The 21625-nt window shown below is 36.7% G+C and overlaps 1 protein-coding gene across 1 annotated transcript in view; it reads left to right on the plus strand.

Moving 5' to 3' along the window:
- Positions 1-21625, plus strand: part of LOC136836368 (uncharacterized) — a 269452-nt gene that overhangs the window by 228939 nt on the left and 18888 nt on the right. The window contains exon 4 of the mRNA XM_067100560.1: positions 19299-19403. Coding sequence (XP_066956661.1) covers positions 19299-19403 — 105 coding nt within the window. The remainder of the gene's footprint in view (positions 1-19298; positions 19404-21625) is intronic.

The following is a 21625-nucleotide window of genomic DNA, read 5'->3' on the forward strand; positions in this document are numbered from 1 at the left end:
TACGTAGATCTTTTCTGTTGTTGAAATATAGCAACTCGTTTTCTCCGCAAAAGGTTCTCTCTCTCTCTCTCTCTCTCTCTCTCTCTCTCTCTCTCTCTCTCTCTCTCTCTCTCTCCTCAGCGTTCCAGTTTTTATGCACTGTGTACTTTAATTTTAATAATGAATTTAAATGAAAAAAAAATTGAAGAAAAATATTCTAACTTACCTAAAAGAAAACAGAAAGATTTAGTTAATTGGGGCAGAACTTACAAAAGAGATGGCGTTTGGTAGATGGTTACACAGGAAATGGCATGAGTATATTTTTTGTGGGAGAATAGACATTGATTGGTTGAACTAGCTTCGAACGTAGAATAATTTTCCAATTCAGAATAGATATGCCGTCGATTTTAGTCGAGTAATCCTGGATTGTTTCTAAATTGTAGAATTGAGTTTGAATGAAAGAAACTTTTTAATCTTAGACTATGATGTCATAATTTTAGTTTTTTGGAAAAGAAAACTACTGAGATGGCTTTTCATCTGTCCGTCCGCATTTTTCTGTCCGCCTTCAGATCTTAAAAACCACTGAGGCTAGAGGGCTGCAAATTGGTATGTTGATCATCCACCCTCCAGTCATCAAACATACCAAATTGCATCCCTATACCTCAGTAGTTTTTATTTGATTTAAGGTTAAATTTAGCCATGATCGTGCGTGCCGCGACTGAGAGTTTCATGGGCCGCGACTGAGTGTTTCTTGGGCCGTGGCTGAGAGTTTCATACAGCATTGTACGCTGTGCAGAAAACTCGATTGCGCCGAAGAAACTTCGACGCCTTTTTTTACTTGTTTCTTTATTGTTATAGGTATTCCACATATACAATAAGTGCAAACATCTCGTAAAGGACATAGGAAAAATTTTCTTTTTTTTTTTTTTAAAAGCTGTAAGATTTTTCCAGTGATTTTACAGGACGAAAAAGTAGGGCTATTGGTTGAGCAAAACGAGTTGCCACGTGGACGGGTTTCACTTTGCATTTGCGCTAAGTTTCTCGCTGTCAAGAACTTGCAGAAACCTTACGTCGTCGTCTCTCAGGACATTACTAAGGCTTTTGGTAAGCTGATTTCAGTCATCAGACTCTCTCTCTCTCTCTCTCTCATTCAAGCTGGTCATACTCTCCTTGTTTGCATGATGTTATTTCGTATACTAAGACTCTCTCTCTCTCTCTCTCTCTCTCTCTCTCTCTCTCTCTCTCTCTCTCTCTCTCTCTCTCACTAAACCAGATCATACGTTGTTTGTTTGATGTTATTTCGTATACTAAGACTCTCTCTCTCTCTCTCTCTCTCTCTCTCTCTCTCTCTCTCTCTCTCTCTCTCTCTCTCTCTCTCACACACACACACACACACACACACACACACACACACTGAACCAAATCATACTTACGTTGTTTGTTTGATGTTATTTCGTATACTAAGACTCTCTCTCTCTCTCTCTCTCTCTCTCTCTCTCTCTCTCTCTCTCTCTCTCTCTCTCTCTCTCTCTCTCTCTCTCACACACACACACACACACACACACACACACACACACACACACACACACACACACACTAAACTAGATCATACTTTCCTTGTTTGCATAATGTTATTTCATATGCTGAGTTTTCATTCTGTATTATTCTCCTTGCGAATGACTTATTCTGTCTTGACAGCTGAATTTTTCCTTGGGTTTTGTGTGTGTGTGTTTCCCTGTAATAAGGTGATTTCAGACAGTCAGTTAAAAATCTGTTGCCGAGATACTGATTCTTCTGTCCCGATCTGTTCTATGCTTATTGTCTGAAGAATGCAAGTACTTTCGCCAGAAAGGTTAGAGGTACTGTAATTCGGAGGATGGTCGTTGATAAATTTCCCAGAGTGCTGCAGGTACTATGTAAATGATGTCTGTTGGGAGATACAGGGTTCTCTGATAGTTGTGGTTAGTCAGTATAAGGCTAGTTAGTTTTTTTTTATTTTCATTTATTAAAGTTAGACGGAGGCTGGTTATGATACTTGCCACATTCCCCGCACACCGTCCCCACCCCCCTAAAATGCAGAGGGTTTGTTTTAAATGAAGGTTTGTCGATCTGTTTCATAATTTAGTTTCCTTCGTCTCTTTGCATATTTATTATTTTATTTTCATGCAGTTACACACAAAAGAAAAGTATAGAAGACCCTCACCGACGATAGTCATTACTTCTTGATTTTGAAAGCAGGGTGTCTTGAATGTTGCTCCTTGCCTTTGTGTGTGTTTGTGTGTGTGCGTATGTGTCTTTGAGTTTAGGGATACCAAGAAGACTGGCACGGCAGCCGAAATCAAGCTTTAATACTATAACATGAAAATTGTATATTTGTAGTTTTCTCTATTTTTAGTTTTCTCTTCTTGGTTGGTGACACCCTTTGCCTGAAAAAAGGGGGGGACGGCCCCACGCTACATGATTTAGAAAATAAACAGAAGACAGGGTATGCCGCGTTCGGAAGAGCGAGTGGCGTGCGCCGGTCTAGGAGACGAATCTCAAGTTCTGGGTTTCCAAATAGTATCTCCCCGCTTATTTGTGTGTGAGTTCTTAAATCGTCGGGATCATATTCCAGATTTTACCTGTTAATTGAATTTTGTTCTAATTTCCGATTGATCTTGGTCTCTCAGCCGATGAAGTTGAACAACAGTTGGTTTGGTCATACTTGTATAGGTTAACACCTAGAAATGGCAAACGCCATAAGCTCCGGTGAGCATCTGTAGGGGCAAAGACATGAGGCTAGCAACCTCATCCCCATTAGTCAGCGCTTAGAACCTTGCAACAGGCCGCCGGAGTCCGGTGTGAGTGGACAAAAATCAAATCTCATAAAGGTAAAGTTTTCATAAGACAAGTAAAATCGAGTTGTCTTTACAGCCGCTACAGCGTATAATCAAGGCCACCGAAAATAGATCTATCTTTCGGTGGTCTCGGTATAATGCTGTATGAGCCGCGGCCCATGAAACTTTAACCACGGCCCGGTGGTGGCATAACCTATATCGTTGCCAGAAGGACGATTACGGCTAACTTTAACCTTAAATAAAATAAAAACCACTGAGGCTAGAGGGCTGCAATTTTTGGTGTTTGATGATCGGAGGGTGGATGATCAACTTACTAATTTGCAGCCCTCAAGCCTCAGTATTTTTTAAGATCTGAGGGCGGACAGAAAAAGTGCGGACAGGAAAAAGTGCGGACAGAAAGAAGTGCGGACGGACAGACAAAGCCGGCCCAATAGTCTTCTTTTACAGAAAACTAAAAAGTACCTCTGAGCTCTGCTATTCACGAAGACAAACAAGATAGAATTTTTATGACCCCCTCCCCTTCCTTCCTGGAACAGCCGAAGCATTTGGCGGTACCACTCGGGGAGACTTCCAATCAAGGAGGAAACCTTTCCCCCCCTAAAGCAATCCTACAGAAGGATCAGCCATTTCGGTTTGTAAGACTGTGTCCCTTTGCATCCTGAATTTTTCCATTCCTCCTCCCCAAATCCCTCTTTGTATGCATCGTACTTCTTTTTTGCGTGTCGACGGTTTTTCTTGTCTCCATCCCCTTGTTTTCATTCCGTTCTCGTATTCCTTTTCATTGTGTCTTCTCTTTGTTGACCTTTTTTTTTTTCGTTGTTGTGTCTCTGCCCTACTTCATCTCTTCGCCCACTTTTTAGTTTTCTGTAAAAGAAAACTATTGTGCCGGCTTTGTCTGTTCGTCCGCACTTTTTCTGTCCGCCCTCAGATCTTAAAAACTACTGAGGCTAGAGGGCTGCAAATTGGTATGTTGATCATCCACCCTCCAGTCATCTAACGTACCAAATTGCAGCCCTCTAGCCTAAGTAGTTTTTATATTATTTAAGGTTAAAATTAGCCGTAGTCGTGCTTCTAGCAACGATATAGGATAGGCCACCACCGGCCCGTGATTAAAGTTTAGTGGGCCGCGGCTCATACAGCATTATACCGAGACCACCGTAAGATCTATTTTCGGTGGCCTTGATTATACGCTGTACAGAAAACTTTATTCCGCCGAAGAAACCTCGGTGCATTTTTCACTTTTGTTTTTCTTTGTTCTTCCCCGAAATTTTTTTTAGGTTTCTCTCGAAAGTACCCGTTAGTCTTTTGGGTTACATATATAGATGTCTCTTGGGCTCCTAAGGTGATTCTTAGTTTCTCGTACTTTGGGCCTAAGAAGAGGCGTTATGTAAACTGTTTAAAAACAATATCTATTTTGAATCCTTTGGTCCGTATGTTTTTATGATTCTCTTTATATTTTTATATTCATTATATTCATTGTTACAATTATTACGTTAACTACTGTCATCGACGATGGTCGCGAGTTCGGTTTACAATAATTAAAAATTTGATATTTTCGCATCGGTTGCCGACGTCTCTGATAAGATTCAGCTTTATTTCCCAAAGAATGTGTGATTAACTTAGCATTATGAAGCTCGTGACTCACAAATGACTATCAGAAATAGTAGTTGTAATGAGAATTCTCTTGCTATATACCTACGAATGGGTGTTACAGCTAAATTTGTTTCTTTCCTAGGTAGTGACCCCCAAAGGTATGTATCCATCCACCTTTGCGGCGTGTTTAGCACAAGACTGTAATTATCATGAAGATGATGACCCCCAAGAAATATTAGTCCTAGATAAAGACCCCCGAAAACCCTTGGAAAGAACCTTAAATTTTTCTCATATTTTATAAATCCAGTACCCGTTGACCATCCGTCTTGTAAGAAAAGCACCAATTGCTCCATTTTATTCTTTGAAGAGGATGGGGTTCTATATGAAATACAACAATCATTTTCTAAGATCATAAGCATTGTCTTTTGTCAAGTCACGAGTGTTTGTTTTGAATGTTATATTATTTTATTGAGTAGGTGTATTTCCATGTGTGCGGTTTTTGTTTTCTGAAAAGAAAACTATTGTGTCGGCTTTGTCTGTCCGTCCGCACTTTTTCTGTCCACTTTTTTCTGTCCGCACTTTATTCGGTCCGCGCTTTTTTCTGTCCGCCCTCAGACCTTAAAAACTACTGACGCTAGAGGGCTACAAACTGGTATATTGATCATCCACCCTCCAGTCATCAAACACCCCAAATTTCAGCCCTCTAGCCTCAGTAGTATTTATTTTATTTAAGACTAAAGTGAGCCATAATCGTGCATCTGGCAACGATATAGGCCAGGCCACCACCGGGCCGTGGTTAAAGTTTCATGGGCCGCGGCTCACACAGCATTACACCGACACCACCGAAAGATAGATCTATTTTCGGTGGCCTTAATTATAAGATGTAGAGAAAACTCGATTCTTCGGCGCATTTTTTACTTGTTTGTGAGTGTTATTGCAGAGTCCAGCTTTATTTTGTGCTTATTTTTGTATCATACGAGACTAGATTACGCAGTACTCCTTTACTTATAAAACTCTTATGTAATTATTTTTCACCCTTTTTTTAATGTGTTCAGTTTATTTGCACGTTTACTGTCATTTTTTTATATATTTACTCTTACTCCGTCTTCTTGCGTGCTATGTTGTTCCCAGTGTTTTGGTTCTGAGGTGGCATGATAGTCACATTTGGCCCTTCGTGTGGTTTGGAAAAGAACCTGAGTTTGTCATGAATAACGTTTATCATATCGTTCGCGATGTCTGTCCTCTTGCTTGCTGTAAACATCAGGAATTAAGAGCTCGAAAGCTAAGCGCAGCAGTAGTCGTATTGTTGTGGCCTTCTGGTTTGATTTAAATGTAAATACGTCAGGATTAATTTATATGTAAATACCTACGTATAAAAATATATAATATATATATATATATATATATATATATATATATATATATATATATATATATATATATATATATATATATACACATACGTATGTGTACATATAATAAATATATACATATATATAAATTTATATATATACATGTATATAATGTACATAATATACGTATATATATATATATATATATATATATATATATATATATATATATATATATATATATATATAAATATATATGTATGTGTGTGTGTTTCCATAGAAGTATGATGGTAACACAGACGGGGTGGATTCGACAAGTTTCTCAGGGGACGTTACGTACCGTCTTGGCGTTCGGATCAAGATACCTTCTCTCTGTACATACTGTATATACTAGTACAGTGGCTAACGGTTAGAGAGGCTGGACGAAGCTAGTCAGCTGACGCGGAAGTTACACATCATCATAATAATAATAATAATAATAATAATAATAATAATAATAATAATAATAAACTATATATGTTTCTTCCTCGACGTCATTGAAAAAGTCCCCGAAATATAGGTATTTAACCCACTTATGCACAATATCCCAGGTTAAATGATTAGGAAATACTGAGAAAAGAAAGGAATCCTTTATCATGAAAGTTAGTAAAATAGCTGTGTGTGTCTGTGTGTGTGTGTGTATGTGTGTGTGTGTGTAACTGAAAGAAAATTTCCTCTCGTATAAAAACTATATATACGAATATAAATGGACCAAAAATAGATCCTTTTAATCGAAATGGGTCTTTTTGTGGAATGATATGAATTCATTAGACTGGAAATACCTGAAGTACTTATTATTATTATTATTATTATTATTATTATTATTATTATTATTATTATTATTATTATTATTATTATTATTATTGAGAAGATGAGGCCTATTCATATAGAACAAGCCCACCACAGGGGACATTCACTTGAAATTCAAGCTTCCAAAGAATATGGCGTTTATTAGAAAGAAATAATAGAGGGTAAAGGGAAATACAGAAAGTAGAGATCACTTATTAAAAAAGAAAACATAAATTAACAAATTGATAAATAAATAGATAAGAATGTACGAATAATGACACCATTTCCTCTTGCATGCAAACTATATATTAATATAAATGGACCAAAAATAGTATTAATATTATTATTATTATTATTATTATTATTATTATTATTATTGAGAAGATGAACCCTATTCATATAGAACAAGCACAAAGAATATGGCGTTCATAAGAAAGAAATAAGAAATAACAGAAGGTAACGGGAAATACAGAAACAAGAGATCACTTATTAAAAAAGAAAAAAAAAATACACTAACAAATTGATAAATAAATAGACAATAACGACATCATTTCCTCTCGCATGCAGACTATATATGAGCATAAATGGACCGAAAATGGCTCCTTTTAATCGAAACTGACCTCTTGGTGGAGTGTCACAAATTCATTGGAAAAATAAACCAGAGAAAAGAATGCGGAGGGGAAAGACAAGGGTAAGATGCCGTTATTTCCGGCGTCCCTCCAATTAATCTCCATCGCCACGCCATGCAGACCCTATGGATGGAGGCCATAAATCGGTTATCGCGGCTAATAATGTCGGTTTATGGTCGTTTGGCTGACAGGGAGGAGAGTTTTTAAGGGGTCCTAAAACACCAGAGAACTTCCTCCTGTGAATTTGCAAACACGAGATTATTTTGCAGTATACTCTCGCACTCGCCTATTTCAGGGTCAGTTGTATACGAGTGAAGCTTGCAGTTTTGTTCGTATAGTTATTTGGAGTGCTTTTGGTTTTCTGTAAAAGAAAACTACTGTCCTGGCTTTGTCTGTCCGTCCGCACTTTATTCTATCCGCACTTTTTCCTGTCCGCACTTTTTCTGTGCGCGCTCTTTATGTCCGCCCTCAGATCTTAAAAACTACTAGAGGGCTGCAGATTGAAGTATGCTGATCATCCACCCTCCCATCAAATATGCCAAATTACAGCCCTCTAGCCTCAGTAATTTTATTTTATTTAAGGTTAAAGTTAGCCATAACCGTGCTTCTGGCAACGATTAGGATAGGCTACCACCGGGCCGTGGTTAAAGTTTCATGGACCGCGTCTCATACAGCATTTTACCGAGACCACCCAAAGATAGATCTATTTTCGGTGCCCCTGATTATACGCTGTAGCGGCTGTACCAGAAAACTCGATTGCACCGGGAAACGGCGCATTTTTTTTTTTACTTTTTTGTTCAAGATTTCACCAAAAGCATGTAATATACGTTGTCACAGACATTTGCAAACATTTGTATAGATAATTTATTTCAAATATTTTTTTTATTTCGGATTTTGCAATTATATATCAGCAAGCCCGTACTTCTCATTCACTTACACATGAAATTTCTGATGGACGTTTTTGAAACAAGAGAATTCGAAGGCAAATATGTTCTGGCACGTGAGAGCTGACATGAAAATTTTACGTAATTGCTCGTGATTATACTTGCGCTGTGTATCTTTGATATTTTATGAATATTCATAAATATATGTATCGATTAGTTTGCCAGTGATGGCTGTATCCTCCAGCTCATTAATGAAAGACATATGTTTATGGCGCTTGAACGACTGATAATTAAATTTCATTGGAATAGGGTGATTTTGATCAAGCGTTTATTGTGCATCATTTGAGAATAGACAAAGTAAATATGGATCCAGGAAACGGGTTTACAGGATTAATTAGGATACAATTCGCTTCTGGTGTAGAATTTGCCTTCGTAAACGTTTCAAACGTTTTAAGACGAAAGTGAGGCTTGTCAAGAGAATTTTATAGGGAAGAAGAGTAACTGCCTGGTATAACTAGCATAGCCGTTTGCTAATGGTCCCTAAGTCTGTATAAAGAATATTTTTCAACGTTAACAAGTAAAATAGTATTTATGAAAATACTTATGAATTTATCTAATGTGAGATATTCTTCTGGATGGAGAGTGAATTGTTTTTTTTAGTTTTCTGTAAAAGAAAACTGTTGAGATGGCTATTTGGCTGTCCGTCCGTACTTTTTCTGTCCGCCCACAGACCTTAAAAACTACTGAGGCTAGAGGGCTGCAAATTGGTATGTTGATCATCCACCCCTCCAATCATCAAACATAGCAAAATGCAGTCCTCTAGTCTAAGTAGATTTTATTTGATTTAAGGTTAAATTTAGCCATGATAGTGCGTCTGGCACCGCTATAGGTACCAACAACATAGGCCACCACCGGGCCTGAAAGTTTCATGGGCCGCGGCTAAGAGTTTCATGGGCCGTGGCTGAGAGTTTCATATAGCATTTTTACTTGTTTACTTGTTTATTGGCGGCGTTGATTGGTGATATTTCTGAGGAATTTCAGAGATAAGTGAAATGTTTTTGTAAGTGTCTGCAAGAAGAAAATGTTTATATGAGAATAAATGGAAGCCTGGTAATTAAGCAAAGGGTAAGAAGTCAATAGATATTAGGTGGCATATAATTTTGTATTAGTAAATTCAAAGTGTAAGAGTTGATGGGAAGCAGATTTCGCAACATAAGTAGGTGTTATTTAGCTTCGAGTCTGTCAAGAATCCACACCTCAGATGATGCTCTAAATTGGCCCCCGTAAAGGGGGTAGTGCCGTCAGTGCACCTCACGCGATGCACTGTAGGCATTATTCAAGGTTCTTTGCAGCGTCTCTTCGACCCCTAACTGCAACCCCTTTCATTTCTTTTACTCTACCTCCGTTCATATTATTTTTCTTCTATGTTGCTGTCCACCCTCTCCTAACGATTATTTCATAGTGCAACTGCGAGGTTTTCCTCCTGTTACACCTTTCAAACCTACCTACTCTCAATCTCCTTTCCAGCGCTGAATGACCTCAAAGGTCCCAGTGATGGGCCTTTGGCCTAAACTCTACATTCCATTCCATTCCATCTAAATTGGCAGATAACCATTTGTGAAATATCTTTGATAAGACAGATTGTCTAGCTATTGGTCTCATTCTTGATCAGTGTGTATTCAAAAAGGTTTCATAGATGCGTTTACTGTATAGTGGTTGTTTAAAGTAACTCTCTCTCTCTCTCTCTCTCTCTCTCTCTCTCTCTCTCTCTCTCTCTCTCTCTCTCTCTCTCTCGAGAACATTTATATTTCGCAGTTTTTTATCAGTATGTATTCCAAAAGGTTTCATAGATGCGTTTACTGTATACTGCTTGTTTAAAATAACTTTCTCTCTCTCTCTCTCTCTCTCTCTCTCTCTCTCTCTCTCTCTCTCTCTCTCTCTCTCTCTCTCTCTCTCAGGCACATTTATATTTCGCAATTTTTCTATCGTAGTCCCTGAATCCCGCTGAATTTTGCCGTGATATTTCCAGCAAGAGAACTTTTTATAAATCCGTTTTTTTTTTTATTTCTTCTCACGATTAGGTTTTTCAGAGGGAGTTATTGGATTCCCCGCTCCCCCTTTATTGTGTTTTGATTCCGTTTTTTGTCCGCCTGCTTAGTTTTGTGCCGGAAGGTAAAATGTGCAATCGTTCCTCGGGTCTTCAACTCAGACAATTAGATTTCGGGGGGCGCTTTTGATGCCCGGTAAATATGGGCGAAAATTTTCCTCGTTTCTTCTCTGTGCTTGAAGTTGCTTCATTTTGTTTCGAACGGTGTGTAAAATATTTGTTTCGTTGGCGTGGCGATAAATGTCTTTTTGTTGTATTCTATATATTCCACAAAGCCCTGTTGCGTTTTTAACTTTTTTAAAAGAATCTTTCAAACTAAATTAATGCGAGAAAAGTATATGAATGGAGTACTGTTTTTCGTGTTGTTTCCTGAGGGGCAAAATGATATTTGACGTAAAGCTAGATCAGGTCGAGTGGAAATTTCCCGTTTTTTATTGCTAGGTTGGGGGAATTTGGTTTCCCTGGGAAATGGAAAGGTTATTTGCATTCCTCGTGCTTGAATCTGCTTGAATCTTCTTATGTTCAGACCTCCTTCCTAAGTCTAAATCTAAAATAATTAGTCAGTCAACTGTGCGAATATCACAATGATGCTGCAAATGTCATTACCTAAACACACATATATATATATATACATATACATATAAATTTTATATATATATAATATATATATATATATATATATATATATATATGTATATATATATATATATATATATAAATATATATACAGTATATATATATATATATATATATATATATATATATATATATATATATATATGTGTGTGTGTGTATTAATGTGTGCAGTGCGTGTGTGTTTGTATGTGTCTTTGTTTAATGACCAGGTCTTACAGGATGAGGTTGTTCTCTATGGCTTTTTTTTTTCTTTCCCCTAACGCTGGCAGAAACCAGTATATACCCTTTCACAGCTGGTGGGCAGTACCCTTGGAGAGAACCACGGATCTAGCAAATGTGAATCGAGAGCTGTATAACTGAATCACGTCACCCACTTGTATACACCTATTAAGAAGCTCAAATCTAACCATCCTATTAAATTGGTTGTGTCGGGTTATATCATGTGAAGTTTCAAAGTAACTTTTGAAAAAACCGTCTTGTTTCCTGAATACAATTTCCATTCTTTCTGTCAAAAGTATTGTTTCTTATATTGATAAATTACAGAACTAATGTATCTTACAGATTTAAATTATTTACCAAGTGCCAGTCAGTGGAAGGATATGAATTAACGTAAGCCAATAGAGCATTGAGTGACCCGTGAAGGTTTGGTGTAATAGACTGCAAATTTGCTTTTAGTGAACATTTTGATAAAAAAAAAATCTGAAATCCTCTCACAACGTAATATAGCAATCTTTATATGAAATTTAAGTCAGTGGAAGGATATGAATTAACGTAACCCAATAGAGCATTGAGTGACCCGTGAAGGTTTGGTGTAATAGACTGCAAATTTGCTGTTAGTGAACATTTTGATAAACAAAACAAAAAAATCTGGAACCCTCTTACAATTTAATATAGCAGTCTTTATGTGAAATTTTTGGTAAACCAAATTTCCGTCACAAATATTACCTGGCCATATTTTCGTGGCCAGATTATGCTGCTGATAATATCTTTTGTTTTTGGCTGGTGTCCATGGACGAAACTTAGTTTTTAGACAGGCTGAATCCTTTAGTAGTTTAATCAGTTGTATTTAGAATGAAGAGCGGGTCGTTTATTTACCATTTTTGGACGTTGGCGTTCTTAGGACTCAAAATGGCTTGGAAGTTTTCTGATTGTAGAAAGAGGTTTCTCATGTGTGGTTTTATATACATTTTTGTTTGGGCCATTTTATCCGGATAACGCCATTATTGTTTACTTTCATGCTTTTATGGCTTTATAGAGTTCGTAGCCCGGAATATTTGAATAAGAAATTTATGAAAATAAGGTAAATAAGTTCCACTTTAAGATTTCCAGACGTCTTAATTGATAAAGCTTTCAAGAAATCTTAACAAACATTATGCCAGGGACCAGCTTTCTTTTTAGATCAAATGATGTTGCAGCTTTCCCTAACATGGTCATTTTATTTCTTTACTCAAGATTTTATAAAACGTTCTTTGTGTCACTGGTGTTGAAGCTTTATAGTTCTGTCATGTCTCCTTTAATCTGAGTTCAACTTGTTCAAAGAGTGATTTATATTTAAGATTCTTTATATTGTTTGATATCATCACTTTCTCGTGATCTTAATTGGAACAGTAAAGTCCGCAGTAGTTTCTGGCTGAAGAGGCCAACTGATCAAGTTGGCGAAAGCTTCCTGTATATAGCAATGTGCATACATTCTACTGATGACTTTATTCTTTATAAATTGGTTAAGTCAAATTGTATGTGGGGATTGTGCGGGAAAATCACAAAGACTGTATCAGATTAGGGAATACCCTAACGCCAGATGCTATATTTGTCCATGTAGGTGTTTCTTAGCTCACTACCCGATGGAAAGGTACCAAAGAGATAGTATTTTTCAGTGACCCAAGGAGTACAATAATATTTGTAACTTATGTAGTGGTTTGAGACTGAATGAGTTGATGTTCAATTATACTGTTCGGCAACTGACCATTCAGTGGTTTTTTTTTTTTATCATTTTCCCCATTTGCGGTATGAAACCAGTGTAGTGAGAGTTGATATTGTACCTTTTGGTTTTTGCATTGCCAGTTTTCCAGTGTTCCGAAGATGTGTTTGTAGTAAATGCACAGATACCAATTTAGTGATTTGCATTATATGATATATATGTGTGTGTGTGTGTTTGTGTGTATATATATATATATATACATATATATATATATATATATATATATATATATATATATATATATATATATATATACATACTATATATATAATACATATATGTATACATACATCACACACACCCGCACAACACACATATTTATGTATGTATGTGTATGTATAAACGAGCCTATGTAGTTATATGTAAATCCACAGAAAACATTCAAAGAAAATTTTAGTTGAAAAATATATTTCTATCATGTCAACCACTCCTGTCGGGAGAGAGAACCTGAGCCTACACTCTCCCCATTCCCCTGTCAGTTTTGTTAAAACACGAAGAAGCATAACGGGTGAGGTTTGGGAAAATGTTCTCGTATATTCGATGGAAATGATATCTCATTTGAATTTTTGTCTAGGCTGCGGTTTTAGATTACTCTCTCACGGTCCCCATCTTTTCTGTAGGCCTCCTTTATATATATATATATATATATATATATATATATATATATATATATATATATATATATATATATATATATATATATATATATATATATATAGGTGTGTGTGTATATGGGTGTGAATGATATGTTCGTAGGACTAGTTAGTTATCTTGAAGGGTTGATGTAGGAAATCCTAACATTACTTTCTGATTGAAAACAGTAAATGTGCATTTTAGAATATATCACATTCTTAATAAAAATCTGATTCTCTCTCTCTCTCTCTCTCTCTCTCTCTCTCTCTCTCTCTCTCTCTCTCTCTCTCTCTCTCTCTCTCTCTCTCTGTGCATCAGGTTAATCCCCTTGAGACAGTGAGAGGGTGATTGAGCAATAAGCTCAAGTAATTTCTCTCTCTCTCTCTCTCTCTCTCTCTCTCTCTCTCTCTCTCTCTCTCTCTCTCTCTCTCTCTCTCTCTCTCTGTGCATCAGGTTAATCCCGTTGAGACAGTGAGAGGATGATTGAGCGTAAGCTCAGAGTAATTTCTCTCTCTCTCTCTCTCTCTCTCTCTCTCTCTCTCTCTCTCTCTCTCTCTCTCTCTCTCAACCTTGTATTTGTGCATCCAAATAACCCTCAGTTGACGGAGAAAAAGGATCAGGTAGTGAGAGAATGAATGAAGGATGAGAGGTGACCCACATAAGTAGTCCTGTCACCCTTCAACGTGTCCCATTTCACTCGAACAAGAAACTTCTTTTTAAAGTGTCTAACTAATCCATAATCCGAGAAGAAAAGAAAAGAAAAGAAAGGGCATCCAGTGGAACTCTTGGTTCCTGGACCTGCCGGATAGGGTCGCTTTGCCAGGTTTGGGAACGAGATACAGGTCCTATTTATGGTTGGGAAAGAGAGAAGGGGGAATCATATTTATGTATATTATAGGTTTATTGAATTCGAAGGGGGGTTTTTTTTCGTTTTTCGGTGGTCTTACATATCTCTTTTTCAGGGCTGAGCTGTCGGACTCAGAACTAAAGGCAAATTTGAATATGTTGCGTGGTGTTGGAACAATATTATTTTCTTTGTTTCACAGATTTTGAGTGTGTGAACAGATCACATATTACTGTGTTGCGTGCTTTACTTTTATAAAGGTTTCTAATTATCTGTATATATATGTGTGTGTATATATATTATATATATATTATATATATATATATATATATATATATATATATATATATATATATATATATATATATATATATGATTATAATCACTTTTGTACGTGATTCATTTATCACACATTACCACAGGTGAAAAATAAGAGGCAGGGTGTAGGTCTGAACGGTTTCGACTTTATTTTTCAAATACAAAGTCGAAACCGGTGTTTCCTCATCTTAACTTTTCACCTGTAAATAATGTGATATATATATATATATATATATATATATATATATATATATATATATATATATATATATATATATATATATGTATATATATATATATATATGCTCTTCTATATATATGTGTGTGTGTGTGTGTGTGTGTGTGTGTGTGTGTGTGTGTGTGTGTGTGCAGATTTCGTTGTCGCTGAAAAGGTCACTTAGAAGTGGCTCCTTACCCATGCACATCCACAGAATGTTGGTGGAACGGAGATGCTGTAAAAAGAACGAAAGGGGTTGCAGCTAGGGGCCGAAGGGACGCTGCAAAGAACCTTTAGTAATGCCTACAGTGCACCTTGTGAGGTGCACTGACGGCACTAACCCCCTACGGGGTTCCTGTCGCTGGGGTATCCGCTGTTTGTCAACATCTGCCTCACATGCTGCAGATCCCTTTCTGACACGTCTCCGAATAGGCCGTTCTCGTCTGACACACGGACATCTGACATCTAACATCGCATAACCCTGCTCCTGAATGCTCTTTGTGTAAAGAAATAATAACAGTAAACCTTAATTAAGCATTTACTGTGTGAGTGTCCAAAGCAGAATCAGCAGCGCCTATCAAGTTTTGGAAATAAATCGATTAGTGATATTTTGTCAGAAACTTCAACACTTGCAATTAATCCAGTCATCAAGTTTTTAAGAAATTATAATTTAATTGACAAAATATAAAAAAAAATTAGGCAAAAACAAATCCTTCGGGCCAGCCCTGTAGCCCTATGTGAGCTGATAAGCAACTCAGTGGTCTGCTAAACTTTTTTTAATAATAGAAATGGGACAGATATCAGGTGATGTAAGTGCGAAAGTATTATCTTAAGACTGGACGTATATGTGTGTGTGTATGTATATATATATATGTATATATATATATATATATATATATATATATATATATATATATATATATATATGTAATATATATATACGAGTCTGTAATATGCATGATATATATATATATATATATATATATATATATATATATATATATATATATATATATATATATATATATATATATATATATACATACATACACACGAGAGTATGTAATACATGTAATATCTGTGATTTTACCACTTATACGTCTTTTCGCCTCAGATGGGGTGACTCCAGCCGGTGAGGCTCAGATATTTTTCCAGTCTGGAATGGGAATTCGAAAGATTTGTTCCTCCCTCCGGCCTCTGAATGAGGGCGAAAGCTTGATCTAATGGAGCATTAAAGAAATGAAAAAGACATTAAAACAGGTCATTGCATTGAAGTTTGCCTCATTCAGGCAAGCCAAAAACTGTTCTTTAGATGTGCAAGGGAAATCACCCATGAGCCTTCGCTTAATTGTTTGTCCTAAAAGATGGCTAAATTCGTCTAGGATGATTATAAAGAAGATATAATCGAGCGTATGAGGATGCCTACTTTGTGGATATTCGGGAGATCGTGCCAATAGGGCGTCTCCGGAAGAGTATGGCCGAATGATAAAACTCATTAGCAATATTGTAGATTACCCTTTTGAGGTAGACAAACTTCCGATGCCATTTAGAAATGTCGATATTGTTCAGTAATATCTGGTAGTGTTTTCATCCGATAGCAGCCGTGTCATATATTATTTATATTTGTGCATATTCGTAATTACAAATACCCTTTAACAATTTAATAATTTACTCATATTTATCTGTTTATCAATTTGTTCATTTTTTCTTTTTTAATGAGTGATCTCTTCTCTCTGTATTTCCCATTACCTTCTGTTACTTCTTTCTAATGAACAGCATATCTTTTGGAAGTTTGAATTTGAAGTTAGTGGCCCCTGTGGGCTTGTTCCATATGAATAGGGTTCATCTTCTGAACGATAATAATAATAATAATAATAATAATAATAATAATAATAATAATAATAATAATAGTAATAATAATAATAATAATAATACTTTATTTCGAATATGAATTTATATACAATAAATTTAGAAATAAAAGTAATGGTGCCAAGAGGCTACAATTTTGATTTATTAAACAAACAAATTTACAGAAAAAAATACAATAATAATAATTAAGGACTGTTAGATTTAGTCAGTTATATGTGTGTTTGTTTGTTTGTTTTGCACGGTCACCTGTTTGTCTCTCAAGCAATAAACTACGACGGATGTCACGAAGAATTTTTCCCCGACCATCCCAGCTCAGGCGAGGAGAGCCCCGAGCATATTCGGTGTCGTCTTCGTGTAATGTAGACTTCTCCTATTTTTACGAGGAGTCATTTCGTCTCGGAAGAAATGTGAGACACCTGGAAGGCGGCGGCGGGTATATGAGCAACATTTTATCTCGGGGAACACCGAAACAAAAATATTAGGACTTGTGTTGTCTCCCGGGGACTTTTATTAATATCGGAGACGTCTCATTCCAGAGCGCGTCAAGTCTCGGCCGCGTTGTGTTTTCCACTCTGCTGTTAATCGCATTTTATTTACATGTTTGTGTTCTTATTCTTATTCATTTTTCGGTGGCGGTGTAGGGGTGCTTTTGCTTTTACCGGTTGCCTTTTACTTAATGTTTTGTTTCCTTCAAGCACTCTTTCAATTCCATGAGTCGTTTACTAGGTCTTTTTATCACCGATAATAGTCCAGCTCTAGAACCGACATGTAAATACATTTCAAATTTAGCATCTCACTGCATCTTAGTTTAGTAAATGACGTACACAGACACACGAGATTTTGAAGGGAGAACCTGTCTCTTCAGTGGCTAGGCCTTTTTTTCTGTAAAATAAAACTATTGAGATGGCTATTTGTCTGTCCGTCCGCACTTTTTCTGTCCACCCTCAGATCTTATAAACTACTGAGGATAGAGGGCTGCAAATAGGTATGTTGATCATCCACCCTCAATCATCAAACACCAGGAAATTGCAGCCCTCTGGCCTCAATGATTTACTGTTACATTTAAGATTAAAGTTAACCATGATCGTACTTCTGGCACCGGTATAGGTGCCAACAACACAGACCACCACCTGGCCGTGGGTGAAAGTTTCTTCGGCGCATTTTTTTTTACTTGTTTATAACTGTTCACAACATTGCCACCATTGTGCATTCAAGTGAAAAAATTTAATTTTATCCTTTTTGCATATCACAGGAAATAAAACTGTTTTGGTCATTTCAACAGACTAGAGTAAATAAAATGTTTTTTTATTGGTTATTTCAGCACACCAGGGAAATAGTAAAGTTTGTATGAATCACTTCAGCGCAGTGGAAGAAATACAAAAACTGACTGATCATTTCAGCACACGACAAGAAATAGAATAACAGAATCTTTGAATTTCATCACACTGAGGGGAATGGAAAGTTTGTATTGGTTATTTTAACACATTGGAGGAGATAAAAATATTGTGCTGACTGGTCGATCAAGATCAAGACCCAGGCGTTTCAGCTTTAGTATCGAGAGCTGTCATTCATTTTAGTGGCTTTTGGACTTCATTATAAAGCTTTGTCGCATGCCCAAAGTCCGATGCATGTTACTAAGCAACAATGAATTTCATTCAGTATGAGATAATGCAATGTCCACTCTCCACATACATTTCCCCTCTTCCCTTTACCCAGACTCAATTTCAGAACATTTACCGACTTGAAAATACATCAAAGGATCTGGAAGACATGCTAAAACAGCTCACTCATCAGTCATTATAAGTGCTTTATAAAATCCCTACTACTCGATCCCACCTTCCCAGCCTTCCCCCATCCCCTTTAATGATTTTGCTTTTCGCTTTATTTATTCAGTTTTATCCCATCCCTTGAAAGTAAGATAATATAAAAGAATGGTAATAATTATGGAAGGTGATACTTTGGATACTAAAAGAATAATTAAGAATGGAAGGTGATACTTTGGATAGTAAAAGAATGAGTAATTATGGAAGGTGATACTTTGGATGATAAAAGAATAAGTAAGAATGGAAGGTGATACTTTGGATAATAAAAGAATAAGTAAGAATGGAAGGTGATACTTTGGATGATAAAAGAATAAGTAAGAATGGAAGGTGATACTTTGGATAATAAAAGAATAAGTAAGAATGGAAGGTGATACTTTGGATAGTAAAAGAATGAGTAATTATGGGAGGTGATACTTTGGATAATAAAAGAATAAGTAAGAATGGAAGGTCATACTTTGGATAGTAAAAGAATGAGTAATTATGGAAGGTGATACTTTGGATAATAAAAGTATAAGTAAGAATGGAAGGTGATACTTTGGATAATAAAAGATTGAGTAATTATGGAAGGTGTTACTTTGGATAATAAAAGAATAAGCAAGAATGGAAGGTGATACTTTGGATAATAAAAGAATGAGTAATTATGGAAGGTGATACTTTGGATAATAAAAGTATAAGTAAGAATGGAAGGCGATACTTTGGATAATAAAAGAATAAGTAATTAAGGAAGGTGACCCTCTGGATAATCACTTATTCTCTTTTATTATCCAACAGCAGGTCGAAGAGGAAAACTTATCCGAAGATCGACGGATATGGAAGAAATTCCTGAGTCAGGACGACTGACAAACTTGATCGCTTACCTGGCGTCTGGTGAGACAGGTAAGATACACTTCACACTACATTCTCAACAAGTTCCGGGAGTTTAAGGGAGGCAGCAAGAAAGAGTCAAATCACAGAGTGGGGTTATTAATTAGACCAGACGACACTCTGGAGCCTTTTATCAACATGGCTCTCGGCGGCCTCATTCATTCCCCGGGACGTTGACGAGGTGCTCAGGAGTACCCGCCTTCTTAATTAGGCCTGCCCTCATGTGATCCTACCTCACACGCCCCTTAACCTTTGGAGGAGGTGCTCAAAAGTGTCATCTCGCCTAATTAATATCGGGGGAAAACTCATTTCTAGTAGCTTTGGTAATAATAACGTTCGTCATTCGTTTTTTGAATCGTCGCGGATGCAGAGACAGCAATTCTCAGAAGAGATGCAGACGAAATGGAGCCTGAAACTCTGTAATGAGATTTTAGTAAGTTTCATTTATATATATATATATATATATATATATATATATATATATATATATATATATATATATATATATATATATATATATATATATATATATTCGTAAGTATACCTTAGTTTTACCAGACCAGCTGATTATCGGCTCTCTAGAACTGGCCCGAAGGATCAGACTTATTTTACGTGGCTAAGAACCAATTGGTTACCTAGCAGCAGGACCTACAATATTGTGGAATCAAGCCACGTTATAGCGAAATGTTTTCTATCACCAGGAATAAATTCCTCCTAATTCTTCATTAGCCGGCCGGAGAATCGAACTCGGTCCTAGCGAGTACTAGCCGACAGCTCTAAAGACTCAGCCAACGAGGAACTATTTATATATTCTTAATATTTGTGAAAGGCGGGAAGGTAATATTTACGCCTTTTCACATTGCTTTTCTTTGTGGTTTGCTATGAGTTTTAAAGGACGAAAGAGTCCTGTATGGTTTTTGAAAAGTTGAAGTAATAAAGGCGTAATATTCACTCTCTTACTCCTCTGGTGACAAACTCGGGGAGCTAGCTATTCCTTTTCTGTCCACCTGTCTACCTGTCCGCCAATGTATCTGTCATAATTACCACCAGGTTGAAGGGATTTCTGTCAAACTTGGAGCAAAGGAACACCATCATTTACATATGTGCGTAATAAGAGCTCGCACATCTTTCTGTCCGTTTGTTCATTACTGTGTCTGTCACTTATCTGACCATTGTACTACCATTCACTAGAAGGGATGTCAGTCAAACTTGGCTCAGAGTTTCATACAGCATTATACGCTGTACAGAAAACTCGAATGCGCCGAAGAAACTTCGGCGCATGTTTTATTTGTTATCGTAGCTCTTCCTACATAGTACAAAGTTAGATTTTTATGCATAGGTATGCTTAAAGGGAGATCGTCCATCTGCCTGTATGTTTGTCAGTCTGCCGCGCTTATCATTGCAACTCCTCCTAAATGATTAGAGGATTTCATTCAACCTTAGTAAATAGGTAGACCACCAGGCAAAAATGTGATGGGAAAGGAAACCGTCAATTAGTCTTACTTACCCACTCACCTTTTCATGGCAGTTCCTCCTACGTGGTTGAAGGAGTTTCAGCCAATATTTGGTACAGGTTTTTCTGTTTAACTGTCTGTCCACCAGGTATCAATCCAGCTTACCTGGTCATAGCAACGTGTACGTGGTTGGAAGGTTTAAGTCAAACTTGCTCTCTGCCTGTGCGAGAGCATCAGTGGTGACTTTGAACACTTGATATATTGTCCATTTTATCTTTTAATTTTTTATCGAAATATGTGATCAACGAATTTTTAACGTTCATTCCCTTATATTTTTTACTCTTTTTTTTTTTAATAAGGGTTGTAAAGAGGAAAGGGCAATGTTTACTAATTTTTCATTTTATTTTTACTTGTGTATTGACAACAGTGAAAGGTAGAAACTGAGAAATTGATTCTTATCGTATTTTAAATTCTAATTATTAAAATCTGTGAAAGACGAACTCGTCAGCTGACAAGCTTCAAGAATAATCGAAGACGCCCGTGACATTTTCGTCCTGAGTTAATCGTCAGAGGCCAGGAAACCACACTGATCCCTCCGCAGTCATGCAAGTTGCTCGTGTATCTTGAAATATGGGGCCATCAGAGCTCAAAGACCGCGAGAAATATGGGTCATTGGATGACGTAAGGGTGATCGTTTGTTATCATCAAGGGATATTTTGTGTTTGTGTGTGTGTTTTTTTTTCCTGCGGATTTCATTGGATTATTCTGTTTTTGGTGACA

The sequence above is a fragment of the Macrobrachium rosenbergii genome, chromosome 56, assembly GCF_040412425.1.
Source record: "Macrobrachium rosenbergii isolate ZJJX-2024 chromosome 56, ASM4041242v1, whole genome shotgun sequence".
Taxonomy (NCBI): domain Eukaryota; kingdom Metazoa; phylum Arthropoda; class Malacostraca; order Decapoda; family Palaemonidae; genus Macrobrachium; species Macrobrachium rosenbergii.